Here is a 19,649-nt window from a genome sequence, read left to right as displayed (position 1 = left end):
TCCGGGTGAGATTCAAGGTGCTGGTGATGACCTATAAAGCCCTAAATGGCATGGGCCCGGATTATCTAAGGGAGCACCTGCTGCCAGCGTCAATTTCCCATCGTCCTGTGCGCTCCCACAGGGAGGGCCTCCTCAGGGTACCGCCAGTCAAGGATTGCCGACGGGCGATCCACAGGGGGAGGGCGTTCTCTGTGGGGGCGCCTGCCCTATGGAATCAACTGCCAACGGAACTCCGGACTGCCCCCGACCTTCGTTCATTTCGCCGGGACCTGAAAACCTGGCTCTTTGAGCTATCTGGTCTGGACTGAGGGGTTTAATGTTTTTAAATTGTGATTTAATTTTTGTGGCTAGACTTAATTTAATTTTATTTTAATTTTATATTGGATTGTTTTTAAATTTTGCCTTGTAAACCGCCCTGAGTCCTTTGGGAATAGGGCGGTATATAAATCGAATAAATAAATAACTAAATAAATAAATGGTCCTCAATTGGTTTTTTTTCAGCACTGTCGTAACTTTGAACCGTCACTAAATGAACGATTGCAAACTAAGCACTACCCGGGGTCCCCTCCTGCAACTAGATTTGCTCCCTTCTCTAACTTCTTTTGGGAAGTCCTTCAGTGCGCCCTGGCGTTCAGACAGAAGTATTTCTGCAGAGGCTTCCCGAGTTACGCCGGAGGGCGATTGACCGTCGATATCCCTACATTCTCTCTTCTCCAACCGGGGAAGTTTATTCTAATTTCAGAATTTTGCCTTATAAGGGCAAGAAAATTCTTCTCCCTCGCTTCTCATCCTAAGCGCCCTGACCAATATTTACTTCGGGAAGGGCTCTGCGTTTCCTCTCACAGTTTACAATGTTAAAAGGCCCCCAGAGCAATTATCCTGTTTCAGCCGTGCCATTTGATGTGGCTGGATCTTCTGCCAGAATTTAGGGAGGTTGACGGACCTACCTGGTGGAAGGGAGACAGCCAGCAGGAAGCCACCTAAGAAGAGACAGAGACTCGAGAGGGCCTCCATCTGCGAGAAGCAAAGAAAGAGAAAAAGGAATTTTAGGAGGAGGAATAATTACAGGCCAATTTAACAGAATAACAGGGTTGGAAGTGACCTGGGAGGCAGGTGGCTGGAGAACATCCAATCTCTGCTTCTGCCAGCAAGGGGATGTGAACAGGGGAAGAGAATTTGCTCCCCCCAAAGACCAAAGTTTGAGAACCACTCACTTGTTCCTCTGCTAGATGATCTCTGGTTGACTCCTCTGAAGGGACACCACCTCTCTTCTTCCTCTGCTCACCCCACGGAAACTTATATAACCTGGCCGGTCAGAGCGGAGCGTGCCCTATTGCGAGTTACAAAAACTAGTTGGCATCTGAGAAATTACGCTCAGCTGAAATTAACCCGGGTTGTGGGCGAACGGTGTCCTTCCTGAGAAACTAATAAGTGAGGAATTGCTAGACACGGTGGCTGGCATAGATAGTCGGCGCCTTTGTTGTTGCCAGCTTTTGAAGGACATGGTCTTAAAGAAATCTTCTTGAAGAGAAGGTTTCACACACCACATTTCAACCCAAGGTACATGGACTCCTTTAACCTTTGGCCAGTGAGTTTCTGAGGGATTTCTTTTCCCAAAGCAGTTCATAAGCTGGTCCAATGGGAAGAAATGAAATGGTGTTTTATCATTTATTTTCTTTTTATTTCATTATTAAATGTATATGCCACCCATCTAGAGCCAGTTAGGTCCAGTGCTTAAAGCACCAGGCTAGAAACCAGGCGATGGGGAGTTCTAGTCCCATCTTACGCATGAAAGCTGCCTGGGTGACTTTGGGCCAATCACCAGGAGACGGTGAGTTCTAGTCTTGTCTTAAGGCACGAAAGCCGTCTGGGTGACTTTGGGCCAATCACCAAGAGATGGTGAGTTCTAGTCCCACCTTAGGCATGAAAGCCGTCTGGGTGACTTTGGGCCAATCACCAGGAGACGGTGAGTTCTAGTCTTGTCTTAAGGCATGAAAGCCGTCTGGGTGACTTTGGGCCAATCACCAAGAGACGGTGAGTTCTAGTCCCACCTTAGGCATGAAAGCCGTCTGGGTGACTTTGGGCCAATCATCAGGAGATGGTGAGTTCTAGTCCTGCTTTAGGCATGAAAACCAGCTGGGTGATGTTGGGTTCCCGGTCTCCTGGTGATTGGCCCAAAGTCACCCAGCCGGCTTTCATGCCTGAGCGGGAACTAGATCTCACAGCGTCCTGGTGATTGTCCCAAATTCACCTAACTGGCTTTCATACCTAAAGCAGGACTGGAACTCACCATCCCTTGGTTTCTGGCCTGGTGCCCTAACCACCAGACTAAACTGGCTCTAGATGGGTGGCATAATCTTTTAATAAATAAGAAAAAGTAAAATACAAATGAGTGGCGCATACGTTATTTTTATTTAATTATTAAATGTATATGGCACCCATCTAGATGTCTTTATTAAGACATCCAGATGGGTGCCATATATATTCAATAATTAAATAAAAATAATATAAATGGAGAAACACTATTTCATTTCTTCCCATTGGAGCAGCTTATGAGTTGCTTTGGGAAAAGATATTGCCCAGAAACTCGCTGTCCAAAGATTAAATGAGTCTATGTTCCTTGGGTTGAAAAGTTACCCAGTTGTGGGTGAAAGATGTTTACGGACATGTCCTTCAAATGCTGGCAACACCAAAGACGCCGACTATCAATTCCACCCACTGTGTCTAGCAATTCCTTACTTATTAGTTGTTTTGATAGGGCTCTGCTCGCCCACAACCCAGGGTAATTTCAGCTGAATGTAATTCCTGAGATGCTAACTAGTTTTGGAAGCTTGTAATAGGCGGGTTGCTGGCCCCAGGTCTGCCTAGATGGGTTCAAACCATCCTGGCTGTGCCCAGATGCCACTAGACTAGAGTTTCTAAGATCTTCCTGGCAAATGCCAGGTCAAATCATACAAGAGTTCTGCCTTAAAGGTCTGTGTTTGGAGAAGGTCAAAGGCCCCACTAACACCCCTTCTCTCCCCATTTCTGTAATTAGAAAAGAATTTAGACTGTGGGCACAGATCTTCAGGAGTTGAAATGTATTAATTAAGAGGTGGATCTAACGTTTTCTGGCTGTGTTCATCCCTCAACACTTAAGGCATCTTAAGCCAGTGTAGACTCAAGCTGTGTAAATTTGTCAAATATAAAGAAAATTTTCCAAGATCTCTCTCTCTCTCTTGAAACGTACTTCGATCTGGCTTCAGTTGTTATCTCAGCTGAAGACCAATATCAACAGAGGAACATCAAGAATATGTTATGTGCTGGATACTTATGCACGTAGGGATCCTTCATGCCCTCAGAGCTGGGTTGGTTACTTGCAGACATTTCATGGCCCAACTAGCGAACATCATCAGTGCTGGAAGGGAGTGAGGTTTGCAGAAAGGAGAAGGAGGAGGAGGAGGAGGAGGAGGAGGAGGAGGAAGAGGAGGAGGAGGAGGAGGAGGAGGAGGAAACATACAAGTGTGGTACTTGATGCTCTGTGAGCTTGGTTGGTTTCTTCAAACATTTCATGACCCAACTAGCTAACACCATCAGTGCCCAGAAGGGAGTGGAGTTTGCACTCTGTTTATACACAAGCAGCCTGCCCTATCAGTGTTGGTGGGAGTCTTTTTGGTGGTACCTTGATTTGGCTGTTGTTTATTTTGTTTGCCTGAATTGGTAGTTCCTTGATTGAGCTATTGGGCAATGGGGATAGTTAACTCTGTGGCAAATACAGACTTCTGGGAACCCATGGCTTGTGGTCAGGGGTGTACATCTGGTGTCTGTTCCTTTATTTGAGAAAAGGATTCTCTACAATTGTCCAATTGTACTTGAGTAAATTGTTTTTTAAAAGGGACGCAGTGGCTCAGTGGGTTAGGACACTGAGCTTGTTGATCAGAAGGTCGGCAGTTTGGCGGGTCGAATCCCGAGTGCTGTGTAACAGAATGAGCGCCTGTTACTCATCCCAGCTTCTGCCAACCTAGCAGTTCGAAAGCACGTAAAAAATGCAAGTAGAAAAATAGGGACCACTCCGGTGGGAAGGTAACAGTTTTCCGTGCGCCTTTGGCGTCTAGTCATGCTGGCCACATGACCATGGAGACGTCCTCGGACAAACGCTGGCTCTTCGGCTTTGAAACGGAGATGAGCACCGGCCCCTAGAGTCGGAAACGACTAGCAAGCGTGTGTGGGGGAACCTTTACCTTTTAATTGTTTTTTGCCATGGTCTCGCATTCTTCTCCCACAGCAACGACCTTGAAGACTTTGAGCGGAAGCATCTCACCCTAGCCAACTTGACTCGGCCATTTCCGCGTAGCCATCTTGCCATGGAAAATTCCATGTGGAATAACTCAACTCAGTAAATGGTATCCACCATTGTTTCTTTGATGTAACTTCCATTTTTGTTGATGAAAACAGTGCCAAAGAAACAGCGGTGGATAACACTTATCACATTGAATTATCTGGGCATGTTGTCCTTCGGTGACTTGGCCACGACGAGTTGGCCGTGGTGAGATGGTGGTGGCCAAATGGCCATGGCGAATTGTCCTAGACCCACTCTGATTGCCACTGAGAAGCACGCCTTTTTCTACCAACTTTATTAGTTTCACTTTCCCCTCCCTGTCCGTTTCTCTCCCCCCATAGTCCATGGCAGGCTGGCAGCTCTGAAAGCGGGCAACCAAGTTACAACATCTTGAGATCTTCCATAGCACAAGCAGACTTCTACGTGCACTGAAGACCAGGACGGGCTCATGGTCTGGTTGAAGAATTCTACCAATTCCATGGTTGGAGAGGGTCCTGGGTCTAACCGATGGGCAACGGGGATAGTTAGCTCTGTGGCAAAGACAGACTTCTGGGAATCCATGGCTTGTGGTCAGGCTGTTTGAAGGACCACCTCTCCCCTATTTCATGCACCCGGCCCATCAGGATGAGAAGGCAGGGCCTGTTGTGGATCCCATCGGTTAGGGACATACATCTGGTGTCTGTTCCTTTATCTGAAGAAAAGATTCTCTAGAGTTACACTAATACTGAAGAAATAGTGGAATAGAATCATTAAAGAAGATGCCAAAGGAGGAACAAAATGAAAAGTGAATGACAAAAATTAAAATATTTATTATTATTATTATTATTATTATTATTATTATTATTATTATTATTATTTAAATAATTGAACTGAATTGTTGAATTGTCCACAGCAAGTTGGCCTTGGCGAGTTGACTGTGGCGAGTTGTCCCACTTCACAGATGCTTCTGAAACCTACATGACCTGAGGAACGCCAAGATGGATCAACGATGTTCATACTTGAGCTCATACTTGCAAATGTGAGCGAGTCTCTGTCCGCAGTCCGTTTCTTTCCAGTATTTATATTCTGAAAGGCACAGAAAAAGGGTCTCACAGACTTTGATTCTCTAGTTCAGCCTTCGCACCCCAAGTTCAGCTTTTGAGGGTCCTCAGACTCATGTTTACAATTTCCCCTCCTGCATACAGCTATGCCTTCATCACAATGAGACTAGACACCTACAGGAAAGTTGCTTTTGAACCAATTGATGGAAGGGAAATTTTTAGGCATCTTCAATTTGGCCTACTAAGATTGGTTCCTTATCAGACTCCTGATCTGGAGAAGTCTTAAATGCCAGAAGTCAAATTAAGAGAATTAGGAAGGGAACTTAACGAATAGAATAGAAACAGAAAGAGAACAGAATTCTTTATTGGCCAAGTGTGATTGGATGCACAAAGAATTTGTCTCTGGTGTGGAGGCTCGCTCTGCACATACGAGCAACAAGAGATAAATCATGATTGTAATCATCATAAAAATATATTCATCGTAAATCATAAGATACAACTGTGACATTTTTATATATTTGGCTTCTGTAAGGATAGCCAAATCAGACCAACTAGAGGTAACGGTTACACTTGCAACAATACATTTAGTTGCAAGCTCCAGTCTGTGTCCATCACCGAGACCAGAGGTTCACTCTCCGTTTAGTGACCGAAGTTACTGTAGGAGGGCACTGACCCTTTTTCACACTTACGACCATTGCAGCACCCCCAATGGTCATGTGATCAAAATTCGGATGCTTGGCGACTGGTTCACATTTATGACGGTTGCAGCCTCCCAGGTGTGTGTGTGTGTGTGTGTGACGTGATCCCCCTCTTGCGACTTTCTGACAAGCAAAGTCAATGGGTAAGCCAGATTCACTTAACAACCGTGGCCAGAAAAGTCACAAAACGGGGCCAAACTCGCTGAACCACTGTCTCGCTTAGCAAGGGAAATTTTGGGCCTCAGCTGCGGCCGTAAGCTGGGGACTTCCTGAACTGGCTGGGCTGTCGTCTTTCTAGGAGACGCCTTACCTTCTTCCATTAAGTGGACGCAGAACTTTCTGTTTTCCGACACTTTAGGCGACCCTTTGGCCCAATTGTAGTAAAAAACTTTGTAGGCGTCCATCCACCACCAATCTCCCTGGGCTGAATTCTGGGAAAGACAAAAGACCTCTTTTGTTGAATGGGAGGCTCTTCGCCCGGAATCAGATTGTTTGATGATTCCGCAAAATGGGAAAAGGTCGACTCAGGCAATCTCTCCTCAAGTACGGCTCTTGAGGGGTCTTTCGTGCCCCCCACCCACCCCAAGCGACAGCGATGGACCTCCTGACATCCAGAAGGCTCCATCATTTTGCTGGGCCTTTGAAGTTGCAGGTTTTCGTGGGTCTATGCTAAACTGGATTCCTCACGTTGGGTCTTCTAGATCTCCTGATCCACCATCAGCGGTCAGTTTGCTGCTGCTGGATGAAAAGTCGGGGAGATTTCCCTGGATGAGGAAACTTCCATAATGTGGTTTGTTTCCTTCCTTCCTTCCTTCCTTCCTTCCTTCCTTCCTTCCTTCCTTCCTTCCTTCCTTCCTCATATCTACTATCTCTAGAAGAAGCCTGAGCTGTAGCCTGGGAGTTATACAGCCTACCCCACTGTATACGTATGTGGACCTTTAATAGTACTTTTCCAGAGTTTGGGAGACAGAACCAACATTCTCACCAGCAAACGTATTCTTGGCTTGTCAAAACAAAACTCAGGAAGGGCTGAAGATCCCTCCATTTATTTACTCAACCTCTGGTGGGACCACATGAACAGCACTCGTGTTTTACTCTGTGTCCTGAATTCACCCCCATTCTGGGTTGGCACAATCCGTTTGATCATCAACTAATGAGCCAGGCTGGGTAACATTGCAGAAAATAAGTCAGGATTGGAAGTAATCAAATTTGGCATGCTCTTTCTCAAACCTACACACACACACACACACACACACACACACACACACACACTTGATTAAAAATTGATGTGTATACCTTTCCCTTGTAAAACATTCCGATCCAAACGGGTCCCAAGTTCCTAATGCGTAACGAGATAATGTAGTCGGCCACGTACTTTGTCTCCTCTTCGTCAAGAATGGAGGCCAGGTGGCCACGCGTGCCGTGGTTCCGGCAGTCCCTCTAAGGGGAATCAGAACGGGCTGTTTTACTCCAGTCACTCCAGACAAGGGGGCTCCTACCTTGCCGGGATCCCGTCAGAAAAGAGAAGAGCAGAAGAGCTTTACGGAATCCATTCCCACCCAACCGAATTTCCTCAGGGAAATGCATGTGAACAGCTCTTCGGCTTGAGCGCCTGGTAGCAGAAATGAGATTTCAGTTTGAGGTTCTCAGTGCTCTCTCAGCTGGGTTGTCTTCTTGCTAGCCCTGAGGATGTTCCCTAGCTGGGTCACGAAACGTCTGCAAGAAAACAGCCCAGCTCAGAGAATGTCAAGGACCCCACAGACACCCTTCTTCTTGTCATCATTGTTCTCCTGCTCCTCCTCCTCCTCCCCCCTTTCTCTTTCTCCTCCACTCCATCAACCCCTCTCTCCTAGCACTGATGATGTTCCCCTGTTGGGCCATGAAATGTCTGCAAGACAATAATCCAAATCAGAGAAGAGAGCATCAAGGACTCTATAGTTCTCCTCCCCCTCCTCCTCTTCTTCCTCCCCTCTGCAAACCTCACTCCCTTCTAGCCCTGATTACGTTCCCTAGTTGGGTCATGAAACGTCTGCAAGAAAACGACCCAGCTCAGAGAGCACCAAGGACCCCACAGTCCTCCTCCTCCTCCTCCTCCTCCTCCTCCTCCTCCTCCTCCTCCTCCTCTCTCTCTCTCTCTCTCTCTGCAACCCCCCCTTCCTCCTAGCACTGATGATGTTACCTAGTTGGGTCATGAAATATCTACAAGAAAACAACCCAGCTCTGAGAGGATCTCCATAGCCCTCCTCTTCCTCCTCCTCCTCCTCCCCACCAATCTCTCTCTTCTAGCACTGATGATGATCCCTAGTTGGGTCATGAAACATCTGCAGGGAAACCACCAAGATCAGAGAGCAACAAGGACCCCTCAGTTCTCCTCCTCCTCCTCTCCGCAGCCCCCCCCCCTTCCTCCTAGCACTGATGATGTTACCTAGTTGGGTCATGAAACATCTGCAAGGAAACAACCCAGCTCAGAGACCATCAAGGATCTCACAGTTCTTCTTCCTCCTCCTCCTCTTCCTCCTCCTCCTCCTCCTCCTCCTCCTCCTCCTCCTCCTCCTCCTCCTCCCTTCTAGCCCTGATGATGTTCCCTAGATGGGTCATGAAATGTCCGCCGGGAAGCCACCACGCTCAGAGAGCACCTGGGACCTCTCCGATATTCTGATATCGATTTAAATGGGGGGAGGCCAGGGGGGCTCATTGCCACATGCGGTTTGCAGCTCATACTCGGGAGTGTGAACCGGGGGGGGGTGTCCACCTTACCTCTGCCTCTGCCCACGTCCACTTCTGGCAGAAGATCGAATAGCAGGTCCCCCTGAAGGTCATCCATCCCAGTGGACAGGTTTCCGTTTCAGCATCACCTGTGGCAGAAGAGCACCTGGATTAGGGGCCGCGTTTCAGCCGCTGGGATGTAAACACAGGGAATCTTCAACCTGTGCTCCTCCTAAAATCCTTCTCTGAGGGAGGAGGGTGGTTCAGAGATGTGAACAACGAGTGAACTAATGACAAAATAACAGAATTGGAAGGTCTTCTAGTCCAACCCAGCGCCCCTTCCCTCCCCCGTCAAGCTGGGCAGCACCGAAGCTCCTCGCAGGAACTCACATCTGTGCAACAGATAGATGGGAAGCAAAAGGCCAACGCAGGCAAGAAAGATGGTCCACATCTGGATGGAGAAACAACAAAAAGAAATTAAAAGTGGAGAAATTGAAGCGTGTCATTATCTAGGCCTACATCAGCCCTCACATACTGTAAATTGGAAGGAACCAGAATCAGAATAGAGCTGGAAGGGACCTTGGAGGTCATCTAGTCCCGCCCCTAGCTCAAGCAGGAGACCCTTTACCATCTCAGACAACGGACTGCCCAGTCTCTCCTTAAAAACCTTCAGTGTTGGAGCTTTCACAACTTGTTGTGATTCAGGGTCAGCCTGTGGGTTCGGCAGTTGGGTTGGGCGATTCAGAGGAGGAGAAGGGGGGTGTTGAAGAGCTTGCTGATGATGGCCTTGAGGCTCCGCAGAGCCCTCAGCCAGGCCCCTCCCACCTGGTCACGACGGAGACCCAGCTGTGTGAGCCTGACAGCGTGGATGAAGATGACCCACAGCTGGCCCTGTTCAAGGACGCCCGACGCAGGAGGCAGTCAATCAGGAGTAAACAGAGGAAGGCAATGGGGCACCTCGGAAGGAGGCAGAGAGAAGCCACACCCTGAACTATTTAAAAGGGGAATGTGTGGGAGGGCTGGTTTGCTGAAGGCAACCGCTTGAAAAGCTCCTGTTTCATGGTTCGTGTCTTGTTTTGCTCTGTTTGCTTTTGTGTCCATAAATTTGGCAGGCTTAGTTCCAGCCTCTTGCCTTCTTGTAAAGGGGTTGTCCCTGCCTTATCTGCAGGGCCGGTAGTAGGCTGGTACAGAACACAACTTCTGGTGGCAAGCTGTTCCACTGCTTAATTGTCCTCACTGTTAGGAAGCTTCTCCTTAATTCCAGGTTGCTTCTCTCCTTGATGAGTTTCCCTCCGTTCTTTCTTGTCTGAATCTTGTGTCCACAACAAGGTTTCCCTGAGCCTATAGGTGGTCCTCAATTTATGGCAACAACTGGGGCCAGAGTTTCCGTCCCTAAGCAAAGCAACGGTTCAGTGAGCCATGCCCGAGTTTGCCACCTTTTTCGCCACGGTGTTACACAAATCACTGCAGCTGTACACGGGCGTTAAGTGAATCTGGCTTCCGTCAGGGTGTTTGCTTCTCCAGATATGGCCAGGAAAGTTGCAGAGGGTGATCAAATGACCCCAAGATGCTGCAACAGTCCTTAGTACATGCCAGTTGCCAAACATCCCAATTTTGATCACATGATTGTGGGGAATGCCATGATCTGCAAGGTCCGGTCTAAAGTCACTTTTTAACTTCAAAAACTTTTATTTCATTTTATAATAATAATAATAATAATAATAATAATAATAATAATAATAATAATAATAATAATAATAATAATAATAATAATAGATGATGATGATTGATTGTTGATTGATATAAGTTGATTGATATCGCTGTACCAGCAGATGCCAGAGTTGAAGAAAAAAAACTGGGAAAAATTATGAAATACCACGACCTGGCCATCGAAACTGCGCGATTGTGGATGAAACGCGTAACAGGGATACCCATTGTCATCGGGGCGCTGGGAACTAGGTCCAAAAACTTTGCAAAACACGTCAAGAAATTGCAGCTTCCCGCAATAACTCCAGCAAAGCTACAAAAAACTGCGCCGCTCGGAACATCTTACATTTTAAGGAGAGACCCGGTTGATACCTAGGATGCTGACAGCAACCCGTGTCAACCATTAGAGCCAGTCAGTTTGAATGTTCAGTTGACTGAGTTTCATGTTTTATGAATAAAAGTTTTATATGATGATAATAACAACAACAATAACAACAACAATAACAATAATAATATATCCCAGGTCTTTGGAAGGACTCAGAACAAAAATTTATTTATTTATTTATTTATTATATTTTTATACTGCCCTTCTCCCGAAGGACTCAGGGCGGTGTACAGGGCAAATGTCAAATCCATAATACTTTTTCTGCGAGTGGTTCACAATAACAGCTTGTTAACAGGGAGTTTTGAAACTTAGACAAGTGCAGCAAGAAATGTCATAAAGCGGGGGCCAAACTCACTTAACATATTTCTCACTTAGCGACATAAATTCTAGGCTCCGTTCTGGTCGTAGGTCGAGGACTGCCTGTGTATAAAGGCAAAAACCGTTCTTTTCCCAATCAAGTGGACCATGAAGTTTACATTTGTTTTGTAAACATATATAGACCACCCACCTCCCATACGTGACTCCCCACGGAAAGAGAATTTTAAAAAGTACAAAGGAAGCAGAGTTCCAAAACAACAACAACGGAAAAAAAAAATCAGATAAAAATAGCAGCTGTGGAAACTCACCAACACTTCAACAAAGCCAAATTGTGGGTTGCCCTACGGTGTCGGGGGGGGGGGGGGCAATTCGACAACAAAGCCAGGTTTTCGGAGAGAGAGAGAGACGCTAAAAAATGGTTTTGAACCGGAGTAGCATTTAAAGCCAGAATTTGGGGTGTGGGGCGGGGGGGGGGGGCGTTTTGCACACCCCTGAGAAGTGGTGCAAAGGAGTGTGATCAAGATGGAGAGTGTGCATTGTGTGGGGATGCGTGTTGGTGTTAAGCTAGGAAAAACGGATCAGTGGCCAGAAAGCCCAGGATTGCACGCGTCTGACAGCGGCATTGAAAAAAGCAACTCACAACCAGACCTCACACTTAACAACCAGTTGCAGCGTCCCCAAGTCACGTGATCACCACTTGTGACCTTCCCCACCCCACCCCACCCCCACCCCGCTGGCTTCCCAACAAGCAAAGTCAAATGGAGGAAATCCTGATTCACTTATGGACGGAGGCAGTTTGCTTAACGATGGAGGCGGTTTGCTTAATCGTGACTCCCCTCCAAAAAATGTCGTAAAAATCAGGCACGAGGCTCACCGAACAGCCAGCTCGCTTAATGACAGAAATGCTAGTCACAATGGCGGTCGTAAATCGAGGACTACCTGAATTCAAGTTTTTGCAAGTTTTTTTTTTACCTTTCGCTCTTAAAAAGAGCGGAGTTTTGCTGCCACGAACTCCAGAATACAAGCAGGTTAAAGGTAGGAATCGCTCACCTGTCTCTTTTCTGATGTTTTTCTTTATTCTGCTTTTTTCCCCCCTTAAAATGCTGCAAAAGCAGCTGCTAGGGGGTATTTATAACCCCAGTCAACAGGAAGCAAGGGAGATCTGAGAATTTACTGGCAGCGCCAGGAAACCTCTTTCCCATTAGAAAGAGGCACTCAAGCAAAGGATCTGAAACCGGGAGAGGCCAAAGAACCATCCGAGCGCAGAAAATCCCCCAGAGGCTTTCGGTAAACCCAATTCCTCAACTTGTGACCACAGTCTGTTGCTAAGCAAGGCGGTGGCTAAGTGAGGCACATCCCGTTCTTACGACCTTTTTGCCATGTTGAATTTTGGCCTAGATTGTGCTCGTAAGTTGTGGACTATGTTGCGCGTTTCGTTGCAGCTTCAGACTTGCAGACATTTTTCTATTTTTCCTTTTTCTTTTTGCCAACAGTCTCCTCCATAATATTTGCTATGTAGTTCCAAGAAAAATACCAGCACACAATAATAATAACAATAATAATAGTAATAATAAAAGTAATAATAACAATAACTGTTATGTACTGGGCTCTTCAGGAATACCACGTGGGGTTGCTGGAGCAGCTAACGGCTCTCCAGCAACCCACACTACAAGTCTCCTGTGCTGCAATTGGCTATCTCCAGGCGGCAATGGTTGATTCCAACCTCTTGGTTGCCGCCTAGGGGCTAGACTATATATTGCAGCTAGTTGCAGCCTTTTCCCCAGTACAGTTTCTGCAGGAAATAAACTGTGAGTTACCTTGCACTCAGCTTCGCGTCTTCATTCCTGCGCCAAAGAACCTGCTATTTAACAATTAACAATAATAATAATGACTTGGGGTGACAGGATAGCAGCAGTGGTGGGATTCAGTCAGTTCGCACTAGTTTGGCAGAACCGGTAGCTCATTTTTTGTTGCACAGGCCCAGAATGGACTTCCAGAAGCGGCATTCACACAGAGAACCAGGTGTTCGCATATTTGAATCCCACCACTGGATAGCAGTCTTCCAGTATTTGAGGGGCTGCCACAAAGAAGAGGGGGAGGGGTCAACTTATTTTCCAAAGCACCAGAAGGCAGGACAAGAAATAATGGATGGAAACTAATTAAGGGAAGAAGCAACCTGGAATTAAGGAGAAACTTCCTAACAGCCAGGACAATTAATCGGTCGAACGGACTTGCCTCCAGAAGTTGTGGGTGCTCCATCACTGGAGGATTTTTAAGAAGAGACTGGACAGCCATTTGTCCGAAATGGTATACTATAGGGTCTCCTGCCCGAGCAGGGGGTTCGACTAGAAGACCTCCAAGGTCCCGTCCAGCTCTATTCTTATTCTGATCCTGGAATTCCATGCCAGCTAGGATGCTACTCCGCTCCATTGCTGGGCCATGCCTGTGTTGCAGTTGTGTTTCCTTAACCCATTGTGGAGTTTTGTGTGCATTGTAGGACGTTTCCCTGCCTCCGAAGAGACCTCACATGGATGCCACATTAGTCTCGGGAGACAAAGCTTAGCTGGACCTTTTCACCCCAATGAAACCCTAAACCTCCCCTCCTCTCAGAGAGGAGTCTTCAGTGAAAATTCCCAAGGGAATTTCCACTTCCTTTGGACAAAAAAAAAATAAAAATGCAAGGAAATTAGATTAGGTTGAGACAGACCAGCTGGCCCTCTTCACGCGTCACCAGGACCCTTCCAGCTAAAGATGCCTCAGAAATTCTGGAAGCGGAATCCAAAGATCTGGAGATCCTTCAGTCCTGCCTGCAACACAGACCAGGAGAAGAACTTTGTGCGCATGCAGCCCTTGAGAAGCCGAGAACCAGCCGCCGGAAGCACCCCCAGGACTCTGTAATGGCACACACACAACCAGATCACCATGTCTTTGTTTATTAGATCTTTATCCTGCCTTATTACTTTTTAACACAGGTCAGGAAACATACATAATGCTCCTATTTCCTCCACAACAACAGCCCTGTGAGGGAGGTTGGGCTGAGAGAGAGGGATTGGTCAATCTCCTGGTGATTGGCCCAAAGTCGCCCAGCCAGCTTTCACGGCTAAGGCGGGACTAGAACTCACCGTCTCCCGGTGATTGGCCCAAAGTCACCCAGACAGCTTCTATGCCTAAGGCGGAACTAGAACTCACCGTCTCCTGGTGATAGGCCTAAAGTCACCCAGCCAAGGTGGGAGTAGAACTCACTTGAATTCACAGCCTGGCCTGCTTAGGTGTGTGGGATCTGTGGCACAGATTGGTGAGCTCAGGTTGTGAAAATCCTCCCATCAAAGGCCACAAACCAAGAACGATGCAGGTAGTCCTCGACTTACAACAGTTCATTTAGAGACCTTTCAAAGTCGCAACGGCCCTGAAAAAAGGGACTCGTCATCGTTTTTCACACTGACGACCCTTGCAGCATCCCCATGGTCAGGTGATCAAAATTCAGACCCTTGTCAATTGACTCACATTTATGACGTTTTGCACTTCGCACCATCCCGTGGTCACGTGATCCCCTTTTGCGACCTTCCAACGAGCCAAGCCAACGGGGGGGAGGGAGCCAGATTCACTTTACGACCGTGTTCCTAACATCACAACTGCAGGGATTCCCTTCCCAACTGTGGCAAGAAAGGTCATAAAATGGGGGGTGGGGGTGGGGTTAAAACTCACTTAACAAATGTCTCACTTAGCAACATAAATTCTGGCCTCCACATGCGGTCGCCAGTTTGAGCAATACCTGTACTTAGGCTTACGCACGTACACCACTCCTTAAAGTGTGCGTTTTTTTGGTGCAAACTACAAGGGGGCTGCTCTCCGTCAGGGAGGGGCCAAGACTATCCTGCGTCGGCCCAGATTTTTTTTTTATTTTATTTTGTTTTATTAACATGTCCTGGCGCTCTGCAAAACATCTGGTCTTAATTGACCCTTGGGACTTGAGCAAGCCGCCTCCTCGCCAAGTGCCTTGCCGCGCTTCGGCCAGCAGGTGGCGCCGCAGTCTTTCTTTCGCCTGCCTCTTCCAACCCTCCGCGCCTCCCTCGCCAGGTGAGGACAGGTGGCGGCTTCACCTGCCGGACAGGTGGCGGCGGCGGCAGCCGACGGAGGGGCGGGGCCCGCATCCCCGGGGGGGGGGAGAGAGGTTCGGGGAACGGACCTCCCCTACTTCCCCGTTCCGGGGCTCCAGCGCGCCCCGACATCCCCTTGGGCCGAACCACGCCAGCGGGGTCCGAGACAGCGTCGGAAGACCACCACCCCCACCAAAAAAGGGAGTGTCGGGGCGCTCCGTCAAGCAAATGGGGCGGGAGGGGGGGCTACCGGGCAGAGGGAGGGGCGGCGAGGTTGCAACGACCCGCCCCCCCCCTTCTCTAAGGGAAACAGCCCCCCCTCCCGGCGCCCGCTTATGGGGAGGGGGATCCAGGCCGGAGGGGGAGGGTGGGGAGGGGCAGGTGGGCAGGAGCCAGTCCCCGTTCGAGCTCGGCGCGATCCGGCCCGGGACTTCGCTCCGCCCGCCCGGCCTGGCAGCCAGGGGGGGCGGCGGGACCTCCCCCCCCCGAGACCGCCCCCGACCCAGCCGTCCGGCCCGGCGGAGGGCAGAGCGGAGCGGGCATCCCCGGGCGGGCGTCATGCGGGGCTGCTGGCAGCTGTGGGCGCTGCCCTGGGCGGCGCTGGCCCTGCAGGGACCCTCCTGGACGGGCGCCGGGACCCCCCCCCGCGGGCAGCGGCTCGGCGCCACGGGACTTCGGGGACGACGGTGAGCGCGGGGGCTCCGGAGGGGGGGGAGACTGGCAGGAGGGCAGCCAAAAAAAACAAAAAAAAACAACCCACCCGTGGGTTTCCACGATGCGCGCAGCCCACCCCCCCCCCGCTGCCTCGGCTTCGGGCTGGGTTGCTTCGCGTGCAGCTGGAGCCGCTGGGGATGGGGCTTCGGAGCGGGGTGCGGGGGGGTGGGGTGGGGAGGGGAGCGCGGGGAAGGGAAGAGCCGGGGCTTCAGGTAGGCTGCCGCTGGCTTTGGAGGCTCCGCCGGTCCGTTCCCAAAGGGAGGGTGGGATCCTTGGAAAATCAGTGATCGGGAGGGGCTCTGGAGTTTCTCTGTCCTCCAGATTTATTTATTTTTTTTATTTTAATCCCATTTATATCCCGCCCTTCTCCGAAGACTCAGGGCGGCTTACAAGCTTAGCAGTAGCCTTCATTCTATGTATATGCCTGCTTAGTAGGGCTTTCACACACACACCCAAGCGGCATTATTACAAAGTCAGCTTATTGTCCCCCAACAATCTGGGTCCTCATTTTACCTACCTCGGAAGGATGGAAGGCTGAGTCAACCTGGAGCCTGGTGGGACTCGAACTTGCACTAATTGCAGGCAGCTGGTGTCACTTAAGGAGGCATCAGCCCACTGCTCCACCAAGGCTCTGGGTTGGACTAGAAGACCTCCAAGGTTCCTTTTTTTTAAATCCCATTTATATCCCGCCCTTCTCCGAAGGCTCAGGGCGGCTTACAAGCTTAGCAGTAGCCTTCATTCTATGTATATGCCTGCTTATTAGGGCTTTCACACACACACCAAGCGGCATTATTACAAAGTCAGCTTAATTGCCCCCAACAATCTGGGTCCTCATTTTACCTACCTGGGAAGGATGGAAGGCTGAGTCAACCTTGAGCCTGGCGGGACTCGAACCTGCACTAATGGCAGGCAGCTGGGATATCCTGGATATCCCAGAAGGTGCTTTTTTTCCAAGAGGCAGCTTTGTTTTTCCATGGAAGAGGCTTCGCTCCTCATCCGAGGAGCTTCTTCAGCTCCCGCCGTCCAGTCAGAGCCGAAGAAGCTTCTGGCACGAGGAGCGAAAGGTCTTCAAAGAAACCCAAAAACAAGAAAGTATAGTTGCCTCCTGGAAAAAGCGCCTTTGGGACAGGGATCAGGAGAGTCTGCGACCCGATGATCTATTGCTTGCGGAGGGATCCACTTTGGGGAGCTTGCTTAGGCCAGGCGTCTTGTCCTTGACAATACCCGAGGTCCCTCGAGGTCATCCAGCCGAGCCCTGCATAGCAAAGGACGCTCCTATCAAACTGCAGGTAGCCCTCGACTTAGGAGCCCGAAATGTCTGTCGCTAGGCAAGACCTGTTCAATGGGTTTTGCCCCCATTTTGCGCCCTTTCTTGCCACAGCTGTTAAGTGAATCGCTGCCGTTGTTAAGTCAGTGATATGGTTGTTAAGTGAATCTGGCTTCCTCATTGACTCAGCTCATCACAAGAGGGATCACATGACTCTAGGACACTGCAACGGTCATAGATGTGAGCCGGTTGCCAAGGGCCTGGATTTTGATCACGTGACCACGGGGGAATGCTGCAAGGGTCGTAAGTGTGAAAAATGGTCGTTAAGAGTGAAAACTGGTTGTGGTTCCCCTTTTTTTCAACGCTGTTGGAACTTTGGCCACTAAATGAATGATTGTAAGTTGAGCACTACCTGTAACCTAAATGCAGGTGAAATCAAGATATATTATGTCTACAGCACTCCCACTGTCTACTAAGAACATGATTCAATTGAACAATAGGGTAGATTTATTTTTCATGGCCAAAAGTCATGTTGACTTTTGCTTCTTAGGACACGGCTTTCCCTGTGTGTGCTAACACACTGGCCTCTTGACAATTTGCTGAAAATCACTCCCAGCTGTGGATGCCACACTGACTGCTGGGTAATCTATCTTCCTGGATCTCCTGGTGGCAGACAGCAACAATATTTGCTCACCTCCAGGCAGCTGAAACTTGACCGGTCCATCCGGGTTTTCTCCAAAACGGCACAAGTTTTCATCCAGCAAGTTTTTGTGAAATGTTGGGGTGTGATTTCATCATTCAAAATTAAGCCCGCTCCTTAAATAAATCTCGTTTAACGCTTGCCCGTGCATCCTGCCCTTCGCAGTCTCGAGTTTTGTTTTCGGAGGAGGAGATGGAACGAAAACGCTTCTGCCTTTTCTTTGCTCGCTGATCCGCGGGGTCCCTTTTGTTGCCTTTTCAACATTTTTTTTAAAAAAATTAGCGTTCTTCACCCCAAACGAAGGTTTTAGCAGTCAGGCCCCACCATGAGAATATCCTTAAAAATCTACCTCCTTGGGCACTTTCTCTGTCTGAGGGATCAGAGGTCCCCAACCTTTTGGGCGCCAGGAACCGGCTCCGTGGAGAGAGATTTTTCCACAGACAGGAGAGTGCGTGGTTTTGTGATCTACCTGCATCCCGTGGATGGGGCTTTGCTTCTTTGTGCGGACCGGTTGCTGGCATGCCACGGCCCGGTACCAGTCCACGGACCGGGAGTTGGGGACCCCTGCGATGGATGATTGCTTTGGCACTGCGCTGCTGGCTGGGAGGAATTGGCTGCTAGTTGGTTGCTGTGGCATCTTCTTTGCATTTGCAAAATCCTAAATATAGGTAGTCCTCGCCTTATGACCGGTCGCTGAGGACTAAGTCATAAGTTGAGGACTACCCGTATGTGGGATTTTGCAAAGGCAGAGAGGAGACATCGTAGCTGTTTGAAGTTCTAACAGGCCTATCTGGGGGTACTGTTAACCCAGATTTAAAGTCCCGACGGCCACCCCCACATGGTCACATGACCCAAATTCAGCCCTTGGCAACCAGGCTGCCTTTACGGCTGTTTGCGGCGTCCCTCCGTCACGTGACCCCATTTTGTACGAGCGTTTTCCCCAAAGTGCAGCGTTTCCTTCTGTTTTTTTTGGTGTGAAAAGCCGTCTTTCAGGAACCACGGTTTGGCTCAATGACCGTGGCGCTTGCTTGACGACTGCCACAAAAATGTCACAAAATTGGCTCTGTTGTTGTGTCAGTTTGTAAGATGGGACAAAATTCACTTAACAACTGTCAAGCTGAGCAACAGAAAGGTTCGGCTCCATTGTGGCCGTAAGTCGAGGATCATTTTGTAATGAAAGTTCCTCCCCCTCCCCCGCCCAAGAATAAGCCCACCCACCCATCCCCCTTTGCTGTTTTGCAGAGTTTTAATTAGTTCCGTGCCCCAACAAGTTTTAAGGGTTGTTTTGAACTCACTTTTTATCCTTGTGGCTCTGCTTTGCCCGTTATTTCTCAGGTGTTAATCCTGCAGACTCCCTTCCCTAAGAAACCGTCTTAGTTCAGTATGGAGACAGCCTGGAAGGTTGGCCCAGGTGTGCTTTCCAAGCCGAGGTGTGAGATATACGAGACCCACAGGATCCTTGTCTGATCTTGGTGCTTTCCTTCTGCCTCTTAGCTTGTGCGCTTGCGGTGTAGAACACATGCGTGGGAACATTTATCAACCCTCCCATTGGATTCAAACCAAGAAAAGGGAACTTTGTAGCTCAGGGTTGAACTGTGGGGTCCCTGGTGCTCTCTGAGCCGGGTGGTTTTTCTTGCAGACGTTTCATGACCCTACTAGGGAACATTATCAGGGCTAGAAGGGAGGGGGCATTGTGGAG

At 49.0% G+C, this 19,649-nt stretch overlaps 2 protein-coding genes and 1 long non-coding RNA gene across 4 annotated transcripts in view; 1 reads left to right on the top strand and 2 right to left on the bottom strand.

Moving 5' to 3' along the window:
- The window catches only part of LOC310642465, a 477,812-nt gene that overhangs the window by 120,476 nt on the left and 337,687 nt on the right, over positions 1 to 19,649 (bottom strand). The window lies entirely within an intron of this gene.
- LOC310642442 (C-type Lectin CRL-like) lies at positions 5,190 to 19,403 on the bottom strand. Of its 2 annotated transcripts, none has more exons than XM_083366165.1 (6): positions 19,246 to 19,403; positions 9,153 to 9,213; positions 8,814 to 8,911; positions 7,353 to 7,496; positions 6,367 to 6,487; positions 5,190 to 5,383 (listed from the first exon to the last, which is right to left on the bottom strand). In XM_083366165.1, the coding sequence occupies exons 2-6, from the start codon at positions 9,211 to 9,213 to the stop codon at positions 5,301 to 5,303; spliced, it is 507 nt and encodes a 168-aa protein (XP_083222291.1). In that variant the 5' UTR covers positions 19,246 to 19,403; the 3' UTR covers positions 5,190 to 5,300. The 2 variants fall into 2 exon arrangements, with proteins under 2 accessions (XP_083222291.1, XP_083222290.1); XM_083366164.1 differs by lacking the exon at positions 19,246 to 19,403 and adding an exon at positions 13,880 to 14,031.
- KCP (kielin cysteine rich BMP regulator) overlaps positions 15,093 to 19,649 on the top strand; it is a gene marked incomplete at both ends in the record, with an annotated part of 64,615 nt that continues 60,058 nt past the window's right edge. Inside the window, 2 exons of the mRNA XM_083366584.1 lie at positions 15,093 to 15,249; positions 15,776 to 15,955. Of these exons, the coding sequence (XP_083222710.1) occupies positions 15,093 to 15,249; positions 15,776 to 15,955 (337 nt within the window). The remainder of the gene's footprint in view (positions 15,250 to 15,775; positions 15,956 to 19,649) is intronic.

This window comes from Vipera ursinii, assembly GCF_947247035.1.
Source record: "Vipera ursinii genome assembly, chromosome: 6".
In the NCBI taxonomy this organism is placed as follows: domain Eukaryota; kingdom Metazoa; phylum Chordata; class Lepidosauria; order Squamata; family Viperidae; genus Vipera; species Vipera ursinii.
This window is presented reverse-complemented; position numbering and strand designations above follow the sequence as displayed.